Genomic DNA, 21,416 nt, shown 5'->3' with positions numbered 1-21,416 from the left:
CTATAAAGACCCTAAAGAGCTGTGGGACAGGAAGCCTAGGGGTTAGGTTGATGCCCCTCATGCCCCCAAGAGCGGTATCTTTAAGGTCATTTAGCTTGAGTACTGCCAAAAGTCAAAGTCTTAAACCGCCAATTAAATCTGAAGCTCTAAGTTTATTCTGACATTGCTCCCCCTCAGCCCTGAACTGAGCCATTAAAAATAGATTTGAGTATGGCAGCTCCCACACATAGCTTGTTTTAATTAGGCTAGCAGACCCATAAGTTCAATCTTTTAAGGCCTCAACATCTTCAAATTAAATGCCAGCTCTTGCAGACCAGATGCCTCTCAGCCTACTTAACAGAGAAACAGACAGCCTACCTGATGAAAACAACAGCTTTCTTCTGTCTCAGGGGCAGCTGGTGCTCCGTGCTGCACACAGCTTGGGAAGACAGCTGTGTTCTCTTTCTTCCCATCACCTAGGTTAGCAATAAAGCACATGCTATGCTATAGCTGGGGAATGCCTCCAATCTAGCTCAACACCAAGACTTCCACTCGCAAGAGGTGTGCCAGAAGCAATTCTGACTTGCTGCAACTTGCAGGAGCTAGATGTGCAGACTGCAGTAGCACTGCGGTCTGAGACTGACAAGCAGGAACTACTCTAGAATAAAAATACTAATGTATGTGTTTGTATATGATGATTATTACTATATGATATCTACGATAGGCCTGATATAGTTTGGATATATTCAGCACTTATGCTCTTAAAATTTTCCCAATACTCACACTGTAAGTTAAATTTGCAACTGAAATAGGTCTAGAAGGGGAGTGGGGAGATAGAGGGAGAAGGTTTCTCTAGGCAGAAGCACAGCTGCAGAACAAGATGTGGCTCAAAGGGAGAAGCTGGTGGTTACCATGACATTCTCTGGAAGAGGAATGGAACTGGGATCAGATTGCCACGGGGGAGGCCCTCTGCAGTCCCTCCCTTTGAACAAGTTGTAGGAGGCAATTACGACGAGACCAGAGTGAAAAGAGATCTAGTCTTTTAATTCCTTCCACTTTGCAGCTTCAATTAACATTTGCTGGTTTTTTTTTTTTTTTTTTAAAAGAGCCAAGCTTGTGCTGGGACTTGGGTATACAAAAATGAGTAAAATACGTTCCAACCTGGTGGCGTTCACAATCTGTCTCAAACAACTTGTTAATGAAGTTACAACAAAGCACAATTAGGATTATGTTAAGTTACATACCTGAACTCTAGGAGTAACGGGAAGGTTGGGGAACACCTCAGAAAAGTTGATGCCTGAATAAAAGAGGATTTAAGGATACAGTCTGGAAAAAGGCAACATGAGCAAACACTTAGGCGTGGTGCTCTGGAGAATAGCCCTAGAAATCTAGGGTGGAGTTTAAGCTACAAGACATTCCACACTGTCTTGTATCCTATATGTTATGAGCAAGGGCCTAGTACTATTCCAAAGGTATCCATAAGTGAATATCCAATTTGGAATTACAAAACGTAAAAGTTTAATACAGAAAATGTTAATTCTGTTCATTTAAAAATATTATTCATTCAGGCAGGCACAGTGGCTCACACCTATAATCCCAGCATTTTGGGAGGCTGAGGTGGGCGGATCATGAGGTCAAGATATCGAGACCATCCTGGCCAACATGGTGAAACCCTGTCTCTACTAAAAATACAAAAATTAGCTGGGTGTGGTGGCAAGTGCCTGTGGTCCCAGCTACTCAGAAGGCTGAGGCAGAAGAATCTCTTGAACCCAGGAGGTGGAGGTTGCAGTGAGCCGAGATTGCACCACTGCACTCCAGCCTAGGTGACACAGCAAGACTCCATCTCAAAAAAAAAAAAAATTTGTTTTTAAAATTCCTTTTCTTTCCACATTTCTTTGGAGAAACAGGGTAAGGGCAAAAGAAAAGCACAACTTAAATATGTAAGCAGATTCAGAACTCCTGCAACACAGAGAGAGATGAACAGTTACTGAACTTCATGGTACACACATTGGGGAACACATAGTTCCTGCTCTAAGCACAGGGGTTGGCAAATCTTCCTTTTCTCTATAGGGCCAGATCTGCCACTGTAGCACAGAAGCATACATAACGTATAAATGAATGGGGGTGACCTTATTTGGTTCACAGGCCTTAGTTTGGTGACCCCTGATTTAGAAGTACAGGTCTTTAGAGAATTGATGACAAGGATAGCATGGGACCCTGTAATAAGACAACCTACCCTGGTTTTGAGGAAGTGACTTTAAACAAAGCCCTTAAGAGTAAGGAGGAATTAGTTCAGCGGAGGAGCTGGCTTCTTTGGAGATGGTGTGGGGAATGATGTTGGAGATGTGTGCTTTGAGCATAATACGTGTACTGTGGCAGGTACAGAGAAGACCCAGAAGAGGAAGAATGGTTCATAAGAGTTAGAGGAGAAGTTATAAGGATCTAGTGTTAGTGAAGCCATTGCAGAAACACAGAATTGACTTAATTTACTTGCTAATCCAACAAAAACTTATTTATTTTTTGAGATGGGGCCCTGCTCTGCTACCCAGGCTAAAGTTGAGTGGTGTGATCACATCTCACTATAGCCTTGACCTCCTGGGCTCAAGCCATAATCCCACCTCAGCCTCCCAAGTAGCTAGGACAAACACTTTTTTTTTTTTTTTTTTGAGACAGAGTCTTGCTCCATCACCCAGGCTGGAGTGCAGTGGCGTAATCTTGAGTCACTGCAACCTCTGCCTCCTGGGTTCAAGCAATTCTCCTGCCTCAGCCTCCCAAGTAGCTGGGATTACAGGCGCCCACCACCACATCCAGATCTTTTTTTTTTTTTTGGTATTTTTAGTAGAGATGAGGTTTCACCACATTGGCCAGCCTGGTCTAGAACTCCTGTCCTCAGGTGATCCACCCGCCTCAGACTCCCAAAGTGCTGGGATTACAGGCATATGCCACCATGCCCGGCCACTTTTTTTTTTTTGAGACAGAGTCTCGCTCTGTCATCAGGCTGGAGTGTAGTGGCACAATCTCGGCTCACTCCAACCTCTGTCTCCCAGGTTTAAGTGATTCTCCTGCCTCAGCCTCCTGAGTAGCTGGGACTACAGGCACACGCCACCACGCTCAGCTAATTTTTGTATTTTTAGTAGAGATGGGGTTTTACCATGTTGGCCAGGATGGTCTTTTTTTAAAAAATTATTTTATTTTTTGATATAGTATAGTAGAGTGCAGTGGAGTTTAGTGGCCCAATCTTGGCTCACTGCAGCCTCTGCCTCCAGGGTTCCAGCAATTCTCCTGCCTCAGCCCCCTGAGTAGCTGGGATTATAGGTGCACGCCACTGCGCTGGGGTAATTTTTGTATTTTCAGTACAGACAGGGTTTCACCATGTTGGCCAGGCTGGTCTCGAACTCCTGACCTCAGTTGATCCACCTGCCTCAGCCTCCCAAAGTGCTGGGATTACAGGTGTGAGCCACCACACCCAGCGGCCAGTATGGTCTTGATCTCCTGATCTGGTAATCCGCCTGCTTGATCTCCCACTGTGCTGGGATTACAGGCATGAGCCACCAAACCCAGACTTTTTTTTTAAAAAAAAAAAAAAAAAAAAAAAAGAGTTTCACTGGGCGAGGTGGCTCACACCTGTAATCCTAGCACTTTGGGAGGCCGAGGCAGGTGGATCACCAGGATTACAGTAGCGAGGATTACAGGCATGTGTCACCTCTCCTGGCTAATTTTGTATTTTTAGTAGAAATGGCGTTTCACCATGTTGGTCAGGCTGGTCGCAAACTCCTGACCTCAGGTGATCCACCCGCCTCAGCCTCCCAAAGTGCTGAGATTACAGGTGTGAGCCACCATGCCTGGCACTAATATGTATTTAATGGGTGCCTCCCACATGCCAGGCATATACAAGACTAGATCCATGCTCCTAGGATGCCTGTATTCTGGTGTAGGAGATACACAACCAACAAATAAAATAAACCTTGCTCTAAGAGCTAAGAAGGAAATACACATCCTCATCTCTAAGTAAAGTGAGTTTACTTAGGCTGAGATGTCCATAGGTAGGATGTGACCTGTAGAACCAGGAGAGGTTCCAGTAGAGAAAGTGGGCAAGAACATGATATATGATAGGTGATGTCATAAGGCTGATGGCACCAGAGCATGGTGAAGGCAGCAGTCTATGAGGGAGAGGCCTACTCAAGCAGGGCGTGAAGGCCACAGAAAGTCACTGGAGAGTTTTAAGTAGGGAAATGACATGATCTGCCCTCATCCGATCTTGTTTCATGGAAAAATGAACCGGAGGAAGATCTGAGTGAAAACCAGGGAAACCTGAGGACACCATCATGGTTGCCCAGGCAAAAGATGGTGGTGGCTTGTAATAGGGTAGTAGCAGTGAAGACAGAGAAGAGGAGACAGATTATAAATACATTCTGGAAGTGGAAGGGACAGAACTTATTGAAAGACTGGGGAAGAGGAGTAGTAAAGGAAAAGAACAAAGATGATTCTCAGAGGTCTATCTTTGGTAACCCTGTGGATAGGAGTGCCACTCAGTGAAATGAAGAGGGTAACACTTAGAATGATGAGAAAACCAAAACTTTCTTTTGGTTATGTTAGCTCTGGGGTACCTACGAAATATCCAAAGGGAGATAATTAAACAGGCATTTTTAATGTGTGATTCTGGAACACAGAGGAGAGGGCTGGACTAGAGATTTAAACTTTAGAGTTGCCAACTTTCAGGTGGTAATTAAAGCCATGGGACTGGGCCACCTAAAGGAAAAACATGCAGAGGGCTCAGGATTAAATCCTGTGAGAATTCCAACATATATAAATATATATGTAAATATATATAAATATATTTACATATGTATGTATTTGAGATGGAGTCTTGCTCTGTTGCCTATGCTGGAGTGCAGTGGCATAATCTCTGCTTACTGCAACCTCTGCCTCCTGGATTCAAGCGATTCTCCTGTCTCAGCCTCCCAAGTAGCTGGGATTACAGGCGTGCCATCACGCCCAGCTAGTTTTTGTATTTTTAGTAGAGATGGGGTTTTACCATCTTGGCCAGGCTGGTCTTGAACTCCTGACCTCAAGTGATCCACCCATTTCGACCTCCCAAAGTGTTGGGATTACAGGCGTGAGCCACTGCACCCAGCTCCAATATTTAGACATTAGATAGAGAGTAAAAGTGGCTAGCAAATGAGACTCAGAAGGAACAGCCAGAGAAATGGAGAAAAACCAAGAGTGAAATGTCAATAAAGCCAAGATGAGAGTTTAGAGACAGCAGTAACTATGTTGAACATTGCAGAGACAAAGGAAGATGAGAACAAAGTATCCATTGGATTTGGCAACAGAGAAGTCACTGGTGACCTTGATCAGGGCAACTTCAGTGGAGTGGGTAGAGTTGCTGCGGTGGCACTTGCCTACTAAAAGCTGCCTCAGGAGGACTGCTTGAGCTCAGGAGTTCCAGTTGGCAGTGAGCTATGATAGAGCCACTGAGCTCCAACCTAGGCAACAGAGCAAGACCCTGTCTCTTGAAAAAAAAAGAAAAATGGAGTGGGCAGAAGAGAAGCCAGATTGGTATAAAATGAAGAGTAAATAAAAAGTGAGAAAGCTGAGTTGGTAAAGGTCGAAATCTATGAATGGAAATTTTAAAAATTAGCACATTAGTTGGAGAGGAATGTGAGGGATACCAGAACATAATTTGTATGCTGATAGGAACAGTTTTATGGAGAGACAAGATTTGGTGACTGACTGTATTGGGAAATAGTGGAGAGGAAGGAAGCCAAGGATTACAGGCAAGATTGATAGTAGTGCCATTTATTAAGATCAAGACTATAGAAGCAAGGGCAAATGTATTTGCCAACAAAGATCATACGTTTCCACCACACTAGAGGCTTTCAGAAGGTGAACTGTAAAATTTGACTAAGCCTCTCCAGACTGCACCACTTTCTGATGTAATTAATCTTTTGATGAAGTTAAAACCTCTTAGAGTCTCAGGCTATGCTAATCCAATCTAGCAGCCACACAAGCAAAGTGAATAATAATGGACTTGTACTGGTGAAAGGGACACTACTTATGGAAAAGGGCCCTAAATTCACAGCTGATGGAAGAGCAGTCATGCTTTTGTAATCAAAACACCGAAGACTTACAAACCGGTAACTCTCAGACAAACAGTGGAACCAGATATTTTTCCGAAGAAATTAATCAAATTCAATATCGTTTACACTCTCTAATGCTCATTAATGATGTAGCTTCATACACCCTTGTTACTTCTGATATTACAGTGAATTTCCATGGAAGTATTTTTAGAGAGCTTAGATCTCTGAAATAAGCATCAGTTCGCGTAACAACCCAAGGAAATGAATTTCTCCAGCTGGTTCAAAGGAGTGCCTGAGGAGAAAGGCAGAAACTAGACAATACAATTTTGACCTAATAAGTCATTTTGATGTTCTTGATAGACGTCTGGCAAACGTTTGAGGAAAAGAATGTACGGAGAATGAATGGGCTTCAGGTACTTCTACAAGACCTTCGCCCTTTAGAAAGGAATGAAGGATGCAACCATCTACAAAAAGTTCCATTTGTATTATTCAGCAATATGTAAAGAGCTGTAATTTGGCATCGCCCTTTAGCCTGATGGCCGAACTGCTGAAAGCTCCATAGTATTCATATCCCCAGAACAAACAACTCGATCACCTGATCCCTGCTCAGAAGTCCCAGGTCCCTTCCATCCCCAGTGCTTTCCCGTGGCCCAGTTTTAAAAAGCTGCGGAGAGAAGAACGGGATGCCAGGAAGCCTGTTGAATCAACATGCCACCCAATTCACGGGTTCCAGGTGTTACCGGGCTGGGAAAAGCTTTGAGACTCTGAGCAACCGCTTTCCTCCCCTTCCCCCCATAGAGCAAGGAAGGCCAGGCCCCCCCTTCCTTCTTCCCGCATACGGCTCCCCATAACCTCTTCCCTTACGGGACCAGGCCCTAGGAGCCTGGTTTCCCACCTGACCGATGCGAGAAACACGCTCTCTAGTCGGAACTTTACCTGCCTGAAGCCGGCCGCTCCTCCGGTGCGCTAAGCCCCCACCGAGGAAAATGGAGTCGTCGAACCGAGACTGGGAAAGGATAGTACGGAGCCACCGCACGGCCCCTCCGCCGCCACCGCCGCCGCTGCTGCGTCAACGTGCTACGTCATTTCCGGCTCCCTGTCACTGGGAGTGGGCGGGGCATTTCTTGTTCTCTCCGCAGCTCTTGGGGGGTTTCGTCCTGGGGGTGCGAAAGCTAGCCGAAGCGGCTCAGGACGGCAGCTGTCACAGGGCCCCCGGAATAGAGCGAGAGTTTCTTAAGGAACCAGGCCCAGCCGGTTTCTCCGGCCGCTCTAGCAAAATAAACCATAAAGATCAGGCTCGGGCTTCTTCACTTCCTTCTCTCCGTGGTTTCGCCTTCAGCTTCCGGTTCCGGGGAGGGGCCGAGTTTTCTTCGAAGATTTGGGGCTCCGCGATACAGCTAGGATGGCTGTGGTACCGCTACTGCTGTTGGGGGGTTTGTGGAGCGCTGTGGGAGCGTCCAGTCTGGCTGTCGTTACTTGCGGCTCCGTGGTAAAGCTACTCAATACGCGCCACAACGTCCGACTGCACTCACACGATGTGCGCTATGGGTCAGGTAATGCTGGGGACCGGTCTTGGGTGGGCTGGGGAGGCCTGGGAGTCTCTGGAGGGGCGGGGCCTACAGAAAATCTGAGGGTGTGGTCTGGGAAGGTTAGGGGTTCCCTGGGAAGGTTCCTCAGGTCTAGAGAGTCGGAGAACTGAGTTGTTCTAAAGCATCTTAATCGCAACACCACTTAATATTTGCTAAGCTACCGGCCAGGCACGTTACCTGTGTTCTTTTTCCGATTATTAACTTTCCTGTAAGGTGATACGATTGTTATCCTCATTTCGCAGTTGAGGAAACAGACGCGAAGAAATTAAATCGTTTATTCAAAGCCTTGCAGCTCGCAAATGACAAAGTCGGGGTTCTATCCAAATCTATCCAGGTTCAAAGTCTGCTTTAGAGACAAGAAAATTACAGTAAGTGCTGTGTCTGAAATTTTAAAGTTACGGAAAGTATGGTATCTGAAACTTTAAACTCCAAGAGCTCACTCTTTGACTACAACCCTTTGTCTTCCAGCTCTTTTGCATCTTACACTTGCTCCTCAATTTGTATCTTTTGGTCCCCTTATACCCAAACCTTAACCTCCTTCTTGTAATGAACTTGGAGCAGTGACAAGAATTGCAGAGAAAAATGCTTTTTTTTTTTTTTTTTTGAGAAGGAGTCTTAAAAAAAGAGATACTTGTCACCCAGGCTGGAGTACAATGGCCTGATCTCAGCTCACTGCAACCTCTGCCACCCGGGTTCAAGTGATTCTCCTGCCTCAGCCTCTCGAGTAGCTGGGACTACAGGCACGTGCCACCACGCCTGGCTAATTTTTGTTTTTAGATGAGACAGGGCTTCGCCATGTTGTTGAGGCTGGTCTCGAACACCTGACCTCAGGTGATCCAACCGCCTCCCCCTCCCAAAGTGCTGGGATTACCAGCGTGAGTCACTGCGCCCAGTGAAAACCAATTTTTTTTAGCATTTGAAATTAAAATATTTAGGAATAAATTTTATGTGGATTCATTCATTAAGCATAGGTCTTAATGAGTTCCTACTATATGGCTAGAATTGTACTACATACAGGAGACTCAGTAGTGATAATCGTTCAAGCAAATTACAAGACAAAAACAGACCGAAAAAAGAAAGTCTTATCTGTCTGAAAAAGAAGACAAACTTAAAAAAAATAACAAAATAAAGAATGAAGGTCAGCTAGTGAGATGTGAGAGGCATCTAAGATAACTAGTAGATTTCTGTCTTGGATGACTGATGATGCTGTTTGCTGAGGGAGGAGAGTTCTCTCTGGTGTGCTAGTCTGTGGTTCATGATTCCCAAAACTTATCTGATCAGTTAGACTAGGCAAGGACCTGAGTTGTCATCACTGGGATGTCTTAATAATCCTAGCACTCATTCAGTGAAGACTACCATGTTGTTAGGCTTATTTTTAAATTTGTTTTGGTTTCCTACTTTGGATCTACTGAATTAGAGTGGCAGTGGAGAGAGGCTTGGCAGTAGGGATCTGTGGGTTTAAAAAGCTCTTCAGATGGTTTTTTTTTTTTTTTTTTTTTTTTTTAAGACAGAGTCTCACTCTCTGACCAGGCTTGAGTACTGTGGTGTGATCTCGGCTCACTGCAACCTCCCCATCCCAGGTTCAAGTGATTCTCCTGCCTCAGCCTCCCAAGTAGCTGGGATTACTAGCATATGCCACCACACCTGACTAATTTTTTTTTTTTTTTTATTTTTAGTAGAGACAGGGTTTCACCATGTTGACCAGGATGGTCTCGATCTCTTGACCTCGTGATCCACCTGCCTTGACCTCCCAAAGTGCTGGGATTACAGGTATGAGCCACCGCGCCTGGCCAGGTGGTTCTGATGGGCAGCCAGATTTGAGAACCAGGTTCAGTCTGGAGCTCAGAAAATGGATCTGTGCTGAGCCTGAGATACAACATTAAATACAACTTCTTGTACAGACTGTAGTTGAAGATGTCAGGGTACTACATGAAATTTCCCAGGATGAACTGTGGTTCTCAATCTGGTGTCAATTTGAGTAACTTGAGAAACCTGTTAAAAATACAGATGCCGGCTGGGTGTGGTGGCTCACGCCTGTAATCCCAGCACTTTGGGGGGCCAAGGCGGACAGATTGCCTGAGCTCAGGAGTTGGAAACCAGCCTGGGCAACACAGTGAAACCCTGTCTCTACTAAAATACAAAAATAGCTGGGCGTGGTGGCGGGCGCCTGTAGTCCCAGCTACTCAGGAGGCTGAGGCAGGAGAATTGCAAGAACCTGGGAGGTGGAGGTTGCAGTGAGCTGAGATCACGCCACTGCACTCCAGCCTGGGTGACAGAGCAAGACTCTGTCTCAAAAAAAAACAAAAAAACAATGCTTTTGTCCTGATCCTCAACAATTGTTTAAGAGGTAGAAACAGATGAAAGCCAAGCATAGAACTTTCAGTATTCCAAGGTATAAGGATTTGGAGGAGGAAATGAAGGGTTGAATAGAAAGCAGAAAATGTAAGAGACAAAATGTAGACCATGGTTTAGTGAAGTGTGGCTGTGAGGACCCAGAGAGCTGTAAGGCAGTAACCAGAAGTAGGAAGGGAAACTTGGTTTGCCTTATCTTTTCTGAAAGAAGATATAAAGTCATGAGCTGAGTGGAAGAAGACAGTAGAAAGAGCTGCTAATTGGCTACATTTACCCGTGTAACTGGCACAAGGCATAATGGTATACATGGTAAAAGGGAAATATCAAAAGGCTGTGGTCAGGCAAGGCCATGGAGCTGAAGGCAAATCTAGAAGGAATAGGTAAAACTATTGAAAAGTATCTGGGAAATACCGATACTTTCAAAGACCTGGGTAGTGAATGAAGCCTAGGAAAGAGTATCCCCGGAGTTTATGAGAGTAGCCCGTTTGGGGAAACCTGACAAAGTAAAGCTGTTGGAAGAAAGATGACTTAAGTGGGATATGATGCAGAATGGTTAAGACTGTTAGTTCTAGAGTTGGACTGCCTATGTTCATTTAATCCCAGCCTTGTTTCTTTTTTTTTTTTTGAGACGGAGTCTTGCTCTGTTGCCAGTGGAACACAGTGGCACGATCTTGGCTCACTACAGCCTCCACCTCCTGGGTTCAAGCCATTCTCCTGCCTCAGCCTCTTGAGTAGCTGGGACTACAGTGTGCCACAACACCCATCTAACTTTTGTATTTTTAGTAGAAATGGGGGTTTCACCATGTTGGCCAGGATGGTCTGGATCTCTTGACCTCGTGATCTGCCCACCTTGGCCTCCCAAAGTGCTGGGATTACAGGTCTGAGCCACTGCACCCAGCCGCCTTGTTTCTTAGAGTTGTGTGACCTTGGATATGCTGGGGAAAATGATATCTATCTCAGCAAATAGATGTAGGTGTTAAATAAGAATATTCAAGCAAAGGACTTAGGTCAGTGCCAGATACCCAGTAAGTGTAAGTGCTCACACACTATGGTGCTGAGCAGTTTTAGTAATACACATTAACTATCAGTGATTATTTATATATCTCCCACCTGCCCTTTTTTAAAGCCTGTAGCTACATTTTTTTTCTCTAAGAGAGTCTCACTCTGTTACCCAGGCCAAAGTGCAGTGACAAAATTGTGACTCATTGCAGTCTTGACCTCCCGGGCTCAAGCAATCCTCACACCTCAGCCTCCTGCATAGCTGGGACTACAAGTGTACCCCACCATACCTAATTTTTTGTGTGTTTTGTAGTGATGGGGTTTTGTCTTGTTACCTAGGCTTGGTCTTGAATTCTTGGGCTCAAGCGATCCACCTGTCTTAGCTTCCCAAAGTACTGGGATTATGACGGTGGCCATTGTGCCCAGCCTCTTTTTTTGTTGTTGTTGTTGATTAAAGATGGGTTTCACCATGTTGGTCAGGCTGGTCTTGAACTCCTGACCTCAGGTGATCCACCCACCTTGGCCTCCAAAGTGCTTGGATTACAGGCGTGAGCTACCACGCCCAGCAATATTAATTTTTTTTTAGGCCTGGTATAATGGCTCACACCTGTCATTCTAGCACTTTGAGGTGGGCAGATTGGTTGAGCCCAGGAGTTCTAGACCAGCCTGGACAACATGGCAAAACTCCATCTCTACAAAAAATACAAAAAATTAGCTGGGTGTGGTGGCAGGCATCTAAAATCCCAGCTACTTGGGAGGCTAGGGTAGGAGGATCACGTGAACCTGGGAGGTCAAGGCTGTGGTGAGCTGTGATTGTGCCACTGCACTCCAACCTAGGTGACAGAGGGACACTGTCTCAAAAAATTTATGTATAAAATAAAATAAAAAAAAATTTATGTATATAGGCTGGACACAGGGGCTCCTGCCTGTAATCCCAGCACTTTGGGAGGCCGAGGCAGGTGGATCATGAGGTCAGGAGTTCAATACCAGCCTGGCCAAGATGGTGAAACCCCGTCTCTACTAAAAATACAAAAACAATTTAGCTGGGTGGGAATGTGTCTCAAAGCACACACACACAGACCGAATCTTGCTATGTTGCTGAGGCTGGTCTCCAACTCCTGGACTCAAGGGATCTTCCTACCTTACCCTCCCCAAGTGCTTGGATTATTGGCATGAGCCACTGTGCCAGACCTACAAGAATACTTTTATAATAATTGACCACTCATGGGAGTTGGGAGCGGTAATGGCTGCTTGGATTAAAGTTGGCAACGTAAAATAGTCTCATTTTAATTGTGAATAAAAATTTTATTGTAATAGTTAATGAACATGAATAATATTACAAACATGAAAATTATATGTTTGGACACATTAGGGGCTATCCAGGCTAGTGTGTACAGGTTAGCACTGCCTGTGCCTCAAAAAGCTCACATACCATTTGTGCCTTTGATATCCTTTGATGCAAATTGTTAGAATTTTCTTTTTTCTTTTTTTTTTTTTTGGAGTTGGAGTCTTTCTCTGTTGCCAGACTGGAGTGCAGTGGTGTGATCTTGGCTCACTGCAACCTCTGCCTCCTGGGTTCAAGCAATTCTCCTGCCTTAGCCTCCTGAGTAGCTGGGACTACAGGCGTGTGCCACCACACCCAGCTAATTTTTGTATTTTTAGTAGAGATGGGATTTCACCATGTTGGCCAGGATGGTCTTGATTTCTTGACCTTGTGATCTTCCCGGCTTGGCCTCCCAAAGTGCTGGGATTACAGGCATAAGCCACCGCACCAGGACAGAATTTTCTGATATGTCATACTCTTAAGTATACTTATCATATAATAACTAGTATTATGTGCCACATTTCATATTTTTAAATAAATATTTTAATGTTGTAGAAGAAAAAATATTGCCAAGCATAGCATTTACTCCTCACCCCTTCTTACCTGTTTTATGACACAGAGCACAATATTGGCCATAGGCAAGAAAGGTGAGGTTGAGCTCACGTGCCTTTTTTTTTTTTTGAGGAATGGGTGCCAAATTTTTTATTTGTTAATTTCTTGTATTTGAAGTACACAGTGACATCTTTGGCCTGAAATTCTTTGCCACAGTCCTTCACTATGATACAACTGTAACCAGCCACTTTACAGGATTTCCTTATGTGTCATTTTTACAGAGGCTTAGCCATTTCTATGGTTTCTTATGGTCATCAATCTTGTTTTTTTTTTTTTTTTTCTTTCTTGTATCCAAAGTCACATGAAACTGTCATCAATCTTAATGGGTTGATTTTGTGTTCAGCACCAAGGGCCACCACTAGCTTGACGTACACAGGCTCTTCACAGTTGGATTTAAACAAAGATGGGCTTGGCTCTTGTCTGAGGCTTTGGCAGCTTTGCAGATTCCACCTAGTAGGCCATTATGGATGAGGGTAGTCTTCAGCACCTCTTGTAAAGCAGTATTATTATCCATTACACCTCCAGCAGCAGTGTCTTCCTTGGCCGTGGAGGTGGGTTACTGGTGAAACTGAGTCTTGAGCACACTCGAGCTTCTGTTTCTGAGCATGTTGTCCATGGCAGAGAAAGAGAGTTGGCTTTCTTTTCTTAACTGCAGGTAGTGGGCAGCAGTCGGTGACAGGTGTAACCTCTGTGGATGACAGCAACAGTTACTGGAGGATACGGGGGAAGACCGCCACAGTGTGTGAGAGGGGAACCCCCATCAAGTGTGGCCAGCCCATTCGGCTGACACATGTCAACACTGGCCGAAACCTCCATAGTCACCACTTTACTTCACCTCTTTCTGGAAACCAGGTGAGGTGGCTTTTAATGGATTGATGGATCATTGCTGCCCTGCATTACTCAGTGGGTGGTGGTTTAATTTCTTGGTTCTTAACTGTTTCTTTTCCAGGTGTAGATATTCTCTTTTGTGCAGACCTAGGGAAGTGGCTCTGCTTTTTTGTTTTTTTGTCACCCAGGCTGCAGTGTAGTGGCATGATCTCTGCTCAGTGCAACCTCCACCTCCTGGGTTCAAGTAATTCTCCTGTCTTGGCCTCCTGAGTAGCTGGGACTACAGGCATGCACCACCACGCCCGGCTAAGTTTTGCATTTTTAGTAGAGACAGGGTTTCACCATAATGGTCAGGCTGGTCTCCAACTCATGACCTCAGGTGATCCACCCTCCTCGACCTTCCAAAAGTGTTGGGATTACAAGCTTGAGCCACCGTCTGTGGTGGCTCTGTTTTATAAATGTGAAGAAAATTGTTGCTGGTCCAAGTGGAGACAACAACTAAACTAAATCGAGAAATGGGAAGGACAGACAGACTAGGTATACATTAGCATATCATAAGTTCTGATATTCTGCAATAAAGAAACCCAGTGTTTTCCAACTTGCAGTTAGTTTTTTTTTTTTTTTGAGACGGAATTTCGCTCCTGTTACCCAGGCTGGAGTGCAATGGTGCGATCTCGGCTCACGGTAACCTCCGCCTCCTGGGTTCAGGCAATTCTCCTGCCTCAGCCTTCTGAGTAGCTGGGATTACAGGCACGCGCCACCATGCCCAGCTAATTTTTTGTATTTTTAGTAGAGACGGGGTTTCACCATGTTGACCAGGATGGTCTCAATCTCTTGACCTCGTGATCCACCCGCCTCAGCCTCCCAAAGTGCTGGGATTATAGGCGTGAGCCACCATGCCCAGCCAGTTTTTTTTTTTTTTAATGATGCTAACTAGTTACACTAGGAAAATGGATTTGCTATTGTTTCATTATTATTTTTTTTAAACACAGAGTCTTGGTCTGTCACCCAGGCTGTAGTGCAGTGGTGTGATCTTGTTTGGTGCAGCCTTGGCTTCCAGAGCTTAAGCACTTCTCCTACCTCAGCCCCCACTACAGGCTTATGCCACCATGCCCGGCTAATTTTTGTGTTTTTTTTTTGTAGATGCAGGATTTTGCCTTGTTGTCCAGGCTGGTCTCAAACTCCTGAGCTCAAGCTATCTGTCCACCTCAGCCTCCCAAAGTACTGGGATTACAGGCCTAAGCCACTGCGCCCCGCCTTGTGCCACTGTTTTAAGCCTTGAGTTGTCAGGGGATGTTGACCCCTTAATGACTCCTTCCCTATCCCCACTGCCTGTATACAGTTTTCCCTATTAACATCTTATCTTTAATACTGATACAGTTTTATTAACTAAAGTTCACAGTTTCTTTCTGATTCCATTAGTGTTTTTTTTTTTTGAGACAGAATCTCTCTCTGTCCCAGGCTGGAGTGCAGTGGCATGATCTCCATTTGCTTCAACCTCTGCCTCCCGGGTTCAAGCTATTCTGCCTCAGCCTGCCGAGTAGCTGGGATTACAGGCATCTGCCACCACATGTGGCTAATTTGTGTGTGTGTGTGTGTGTGCATACATATGTGTGTGTATATATATATGTTATATGTATATATAACATATATTTATAAATATATATTATGTGTTACACATAATATATATTTATATTGATATATGTTATATATGTTATATATGTTATATATAATATATATGTTATATATATGTTATATATAATATATGTTATATATATGTTATATAGTATATATGTTATATATATTTTATATATGTTATATGTATATATGTTATATTTATTTATATGTTATATATTTATGTTACATATATGTTATATATATTTATGTTATATATATGTTATATATGTATATTATATATATTTTTATATATATATATTTGAGTCGGAGTTTCGCACTGTAGCCAGGGCTGGAGTGCAATCGTGCAATCTTGGCTCACTGCAACCTCTGCCTTCCGGGTTCAAGCAATTCTGCCTCAGCCTCTGAGTAGCTGGGATTACAGGCATCCGCCACCATGCCTGGCTAATTTTTTGTATTTTTTTAGTATAGACAGGGTTTCACTGTGTTTGCCAGGCTCATCTCTAACTCGTGACCTCGTGATCTGCCCACCTCGGCCTCCCAAAGTGCTGGGATTACAGGCATGAGTCACCACGCCCGGCCAATTTTTGTATTTTTAGTAGAGATGGAGTTTCATCATATTGGCCATGCTGGTCTCGAACTCCTGACCTGGTGATCCATCCACCTTGGCCTCCCAAAGTGCTGGGATTACAGGTGTGAGGCCACTGTGCCCAGCCCCTTAGTTTTTACCTAATGTTCTTTTTCTGTTCCAAGACACATTATATATACTTGTCATATCTCATTAGGCTGTTCTTGGGTGTGACAGTTTTTCAGACTTCCCTAGTTTTTGATGACCTTGACAGCTTTAAGGAGTGGTAGTCAGGTGTATTGTAGAATGCCCCTCAGTTGGAATTTGTCTGTTTTTCTTATGATTAGACTAGTCTTATAAAGGATTTGGGAGGAAGATCACAGAGGTAAATTGCCATTTTTATCCCATTATATCAGGGGTATATACTGTCTTTATGATTTATGACCGTTGATGTTGACCTTGATTACCTGGCTGAAGTAGTGTTCATTGGTTGGGTTTCTCCTGTAAAGTTACTCTTTTCATTTTCCCTTTTCCATACACTTTTTGGAAGGAAGTCACTGTGCATTTCACTCTTACAGACTGGAGAGTTACGCTCTGTTTACCTTAGAGTGGAATATCTACATAGTTTATTTGGGATTTTTCCATATGGGGGATTTGTGTCTTTTCCCCAGTTTATTTATTTATTCAGTTGTTTACATTAGTATAAACTCATGGATAGTTTATACTTTGTTATAATCTAATACTACATTTTGTTGCTCAAATTGTTCCAACTTTGAGTATTAGGAATTCTTTCAGCTGGTTTTGTGTCTGTTTGACAGTATCCCATTGTGTGTGTGTATACATGCATACACATTAAAGCACTTCTTAACTTTCTGGCACCAAAAGATGCTACAGGCTCATCTTGTTTATTTCTTGCTCCAGTACTAGAATCAGCTATTTCTCCAAGGAACTATGCTTCCTTTTATTGAAGAGTGGTATTAAAACCAAGTTCTAGGCCTTATCTAAGCTCGTTGCTACTGTAATGTTTCTTTTAGGCCCTCTAACTTGACAGAATAAAGAACTGTATCTGGCCAGGGGTGGTGGCTCACACCTGTAATCCCAGCACTTTCAGAGGCTGAGGCAGGTGGATCATGAGGTCAGGAGATCAAGACCATCCTGGCCATGGTGAAAGCCCATCTCTGTTAAAATGCAAAAAATTAGCTGGGCTTGCTGGTGCATACCTGTAGTCCCAGCTACTCAGGAGGCTGAGGCACAGGAATCACTTGAGCCTAGGAGACGGAGGGTTGCAGTGAGCCGAGATCGTGCCACTGTACTCCAGCCTGGTGACAGAGCAAGACTCTGTCTCAAAAAAAAAAAAAAAAAAAAAAAAAAGAGCTGTATCTGTGTATGCTTACTCATGTATATATACAATATATATAAATATTTATATGTGTAGCCATCTGTATCTATATATATATATTACGTTTAATGAGGTTTCTTTTTCTTTTCCTTTTTTTTTTAAATATGAAACGCTTCACGAATTTGCGTGTCATCCTTGCGCAGGGGCCATGCTAATCTTCTCTGTATCGTTCCAATTTTAGTATATATGCTGCCGAAGCGAGCACTCTTTTCCTTTTTTTAAGATGGGCTCTTGCTGTGTTATCCAGACTGGAGTGCAGTGGCTATTTACGGGTGTGATCATAGTGCACTAGAGCCTGCCTCAACCTCCTAAGTAGCTGGGAATACAGGCATGCCCCACTGTGCCTGGCTAGGGTTCTTATTGATGTCTTTAGCTGTAATCCATTACCACATAAATCATCCTAGCCTCCTCCCTGTGTTAATTTGTAAATTCCCACTCCAACAGTGAGATACTTTGCTCCCACCATCTGCCATTCATGTATTGAACTTGTTCAGTTCCAGTATACAAACATAGCAGTGTCAGAATTACATACTGGTACGCTCCTGGGAAACAATTTTATCAAATAGAGTGCACACACACACCCCCCACTGAAATAACCAGTAATTGTTCAATTGCCATTGTATAGAAACCGAATATTTGGCCTTGTGGAGAATGGGATTTAGATAAGGAGTAGAATATAGAAAAGTCTCTTTCACTGCCTTTTTAGAAAGAAAAAAAAAAAACCAATATAGAGAACTTGCTATGTTTTGCTCAGTTAATATTTGCTATCTCATTTAATTCTCACAGTTGCTCTGTCAGGTGATATTGTGATCATTTTATAGAGGAGAAAACAAAGGCTCAAAGGATTTACAGAGGAAGGGATCAAGTTGAGATTCAAGGTTGGCCTGACTCCAGAGTCCATTCCCTTTTGAACTTGTCATCAGGCCATTTAAAAGCTACTTAAGGGAATGAAGCAGTAATATTTAAAGTAAAATAATGAGGGATATAAATATCTTAAGGGCCGAATGTGATGGCTCACGCCTGGAATCCCAGCACTTTGGGAGGCTGAGGCAGGTGGATCACTTGAGGCTGGGAGTTTGAGATCAGCCTGATCAACATGGTGAAACCCTATCTCTATTAAAAAAATACAAACATTAGCTGGGTGTGGAAGCACATGCCTGTAATCCCAGCTACTCTGGAGGCTGAGACATGAGAATCACTAGAACCTGGGAGGTGGAGGTTGCAATGTGCCAAGATTGTGCCACTGCACTCCAGCCTGGACAACAGAGTGAGATGCTGTCTCAAGAAAATAAAAGTATTTTAAGGCCAGCATGGTGACTCACACCTATAATTCCAACACCTTGAAAGGCCAAGCGAAGAGAATCACTTAAGACTAGCAGTTCAAGACCAGCTGAGGCAACATAGTTGCCTACAAAATTTTTTTTTAATTACCAGGGTGTGGTGGTATACGCCTGTAGTCGTAGCTAACTCAGGAGTTGAGTCCATAAGATCACTTGAGGCACTGCACTCCAGCCTGGGAAGCAAGCAAGATCCCAACTCTTTTTTTTTTTTTTTTGAGACGAAGTTTCATTTTTGTCACCCAGACTGGAGTGCAATGGTGCGATCTTGGCTCACTGCAACCTCCACCTCCCGGTTCAGGTGATTCCTCTGCCTCAGCCTCCTGAGTAGCTGGGATTACAGGCTCCTGCCACCACACCCAGCTAATTTTTGTATTTTTAGTAGAGACAGAGTTTCACCATGTTGGCCAAGCTGGTCTCGAACTCCTGACCTTAGGCGATCTGCCCGCCTGGGCCTCCCAAAGTGCTGAGATTACAGGTGTGAGCCACCGTACCTGGCCAAGATCCCAACTCTTCAAAAGAAAAAAAGTCATAATATTTTAACAGTGTAATAGAAAATATAAGGCAAATATAGTATTAATTGTAAAATAAGTGTTTGGATGATAATCTTTCTCTTTCTTTCTTTTTGATGCCATGACTCAGATAGAAACCATGGACCATAATCTTATAGCAATGAATTTTTTTTTCCTCTTACATCCTTTGTGTCTTTTTTTGCTCTGTCATCCAAGCTGGAGTACAGTGATAAAATCATGGCTCACTGCAGCCTCGACCTCCCGAACTCAGGAGATAGCTGTAGTAGCTGGCTACTATAGGCATGTGCCACCATACCCAGCTAATTTCTTTTATGGTTTTTTTTTTTGTCTTTTTGTTTTTTTTCCTTTTTGTGGAGAATGGGGTCTCACTATATTGCCCAGGCAGGTCTCGAACTCCTGGGCTCAAGCTATCCTCCCGCTTCTGCCTTCCTAAGAGCTGGGATTACAGGCGTGAGCCACAGCGCCCGGCTTCTTTTATGTTTTTTCAGGATATGGTTTCGCTGTGTTGCCCAGGCTGGTCTCAAACTCCCGGGCTCAAGGGATCTGTCTGCCTCAGCCTCCCAAAATGCTAGGATTACAGGCCTGAGCCACCATGCCTGTCCACCTTTGATTTTTTATTTCAAGGTGGCCTACTTTTTCTTCCCATTCCCTCCCACCCCTTTTCAAGACCTTGTCAGCCATGCTAATGTTACTACCTTCTGTGTTTTCCAGGAAGTGAGTGCTTTTGGTGAGGAAGGTGAAGGTGATTATCTGGATGACTGGACAGTGCTCTGTAATGGACCCTACTGGGTGAGAGATGGTGAGGTGCGGTTCAAACACTCTTCCACTGAGGTACTGCTGTCTGTCACAGGAGAACAATATGGTCGACCTATCAGTGGGCAAAAAGAAGTGCATGGCATGGCCCAGCCAAGTCAGAACAACTACTGGAAAGCCATGGAAGGCATCTTCATGAAGCCCAGTGAGTTGTTGAAGGCAGAAGCCCACCATGCAGAGCTATAAATCTAGAGGCTCTGAGCCACTGTTAACACAGTGTTCATAGACGTCTGTTGCTGCCTCTCCTTGGTATCTCTGCCACAAGTTCCTTGGTCAGTGGCCATGTCACCATTGAGATGAAGACATACAACAGAAAATAGTGGCTGTGTTTGGAAGCTTCAGCCCTGCACAGTTGACTTCACTCTCCCAGACTTGCATGGGTCGGTTCTTTCTGAGTAGAGGACTTGCTGGTAAAGGGGCAGATGTTTTTTATTCATATTGATAAACTGAGGGGAGCATCCCTCTTAGCTGAGAAACTTTTACTCCTCAGGAGCTTGGCATCATGGACTGTTAATGTATGTGATTTTTCCCCTATTTTCTCTCTCCAAAATGATAAAAATAATTTTATTATTAGTCACTATGTTGTTATTTATTCTGTGTGCTATTTCATTATCTGCTTAATCCTTGAGTCCTAAGACTCTTTGGAGATGCTATGAACCTTCAGTGTGGGTCCTTTTAAGAACTTTACTTGCATCCAAACCTTTTCTCTCTCTACTTTGACTTCTCTCCAGACATCTCATCTTTAATAGATCTTTGACTAATTATAGCTAAAAACTCTCAAAGAATATAGCATAACAAACAGCCAGTGAAGTGTGTTTGCTTTGTATCTGTTATTGCAAATGAGAAAAAGGGGTGGGGTAGAAAGAAAGAACCAGTATGCACTACTAAATACTAGGTACCATATTATAGATCTTACCTCATTTAGTCTTCACAGAATTAGTATAGGGTAATACTACATTTTTACCAGTGCAACAGAAAAGTTGAGTAACCGCCTGAATTCTGTTTTTTTCTTTTTTGAGACAAGGTCTTTGCTGTCACCCAGGTGGGAGGGATGCGATCACAGCTTATAACCTTGACCTCCTGGGCTCAAGTGATCCTCCTGTGTCAGTTTTTGGTTTATTGTAGAGATGAGGTCTCACTAGGTTACCCAGGCTGGTCTGGAACTCCTGGGCTCAAGCGATCCTCATGCTGTGGTCTCCCAAAGTGCTGGGATTACAGGAGTAAGCTACCATGACTGGCTTACTGCCTGAATTCTTAAAACTAATCATTTTGGAATAGTAATCTAGCTGTTTATGACTCATGTTTTTTTAACTACACAATTGTGTTTAGCTTTTGGAAAAGAAATCCTGTTTTTTGGACAAACATAGA

The 21,416-nt window shown here is 43.7% G+C and overlaps 2 protein-coding genes and 1 non-coding gene across 4 annotated transcripts in view; 1 reads left to right on the top strand and 2 right to left on the bottom strand.

Annotated features, from left to right (window-relative positions):
- Positions 1 to 7,372, bottom strand: part of SUPT6H (SPT6 homolog, histone chaperone and transcription elongation factor) — a 41,179-nt gene extending 33,807 nt beyond the window's left edge. Inside the window, exons 1-2 of one of the 2 annotated variants that reach the window (XM_012449355.3) lie at positions 6,996 to 7,372; positions 358 to 455 (exon numbers count right to left, since the gene is read on the bottom strand). The gene's annotated coding sequence lies outside the window, so the exon portion shown is untranslated. The remainder of the gene's footprint in view (positions 1 to 357; positions 456 to 6,995) is intronic. The other variant, XM_012449354.3, reaches the window with a different exon arrangement.
- On the top strand, positions 7,174 to 20,625 carry SDF2 (stromal cell derived factor 2). The gene is made up of 3 exons (XM_012449360.2): positions 7,174 to 7,612; positions 13,591 to 13,787; positions 19,947 to 20,625. The coding sequence occupies exons 1-3, from the start codon at positions 7,462 to 7,464 to the stop codon at positions 20,232 to 20,234; spliced, it is 636 nt and encodes a 211-aa protein (XP_012304783.1). The 5' UTR covers positions 7,174 to 7,461; the 3' UTR covers positions 20,235 to 20,625.
- LOC135271010 (U6 spliceosomal RNA) lies at positions 17,464 to 17,570 on the bottom strand. Its single transcript, XR_010339163.1, has one exon. It is a non-coding gene; the product is annotated as a U6 spliceosomal RNA (small nuclear RNA).
- Positions 20,626 to 21,416: the final 791 nt, after the last annotated feature.

Source organism: Aotus nancymaae, unplaced genomic scaffold (genome assembly GCF_030222135.1).
Source record: "Aotus nancymaae isolate 86718 unplaced genomic scaffold, 86718_ANA_hifiasm-v0.15.2.pri h1tg000072l, whole genome shotgun sequence".
Taxonomy (NCBI): domain Eukaryota; kingdom Metazoa; phylum Chordata; class Mammalia; order Primates; family Aotidae; genus Aotus; species Aotus nancymaae.
Note: the sequence above shows the minus strand (reverse complement) of the source record. Positions and strands in the feature narration are given on the sequence as shown.

Excerpts from the sequence above, each read along its gene's own strand:
- SDF2 (XM_012449360.2), top strand. The coding sequence starts at position 7,462 with ATGGCTGTGGTACCGCTACTGCTGTTGGGGGGTTTGTGGAGCGCTGTG. Across the intron at positions 7,613-13,590 it reads CGATGTGCGCTATGGGTCAG|GTAGTGGGCAGCAGTCGGTG; the intron begins GTAATGCTGGGG and ends TCTTAACTGCAG. Across the intron at positions 13,788-19,946 it reads CACCTCTTTCTGGAAACCAG|GAAGTGAGTGCTTTTGGTGA; the intron begins GTGAGGTGGCTT and ends TGTGTTTTCCAG.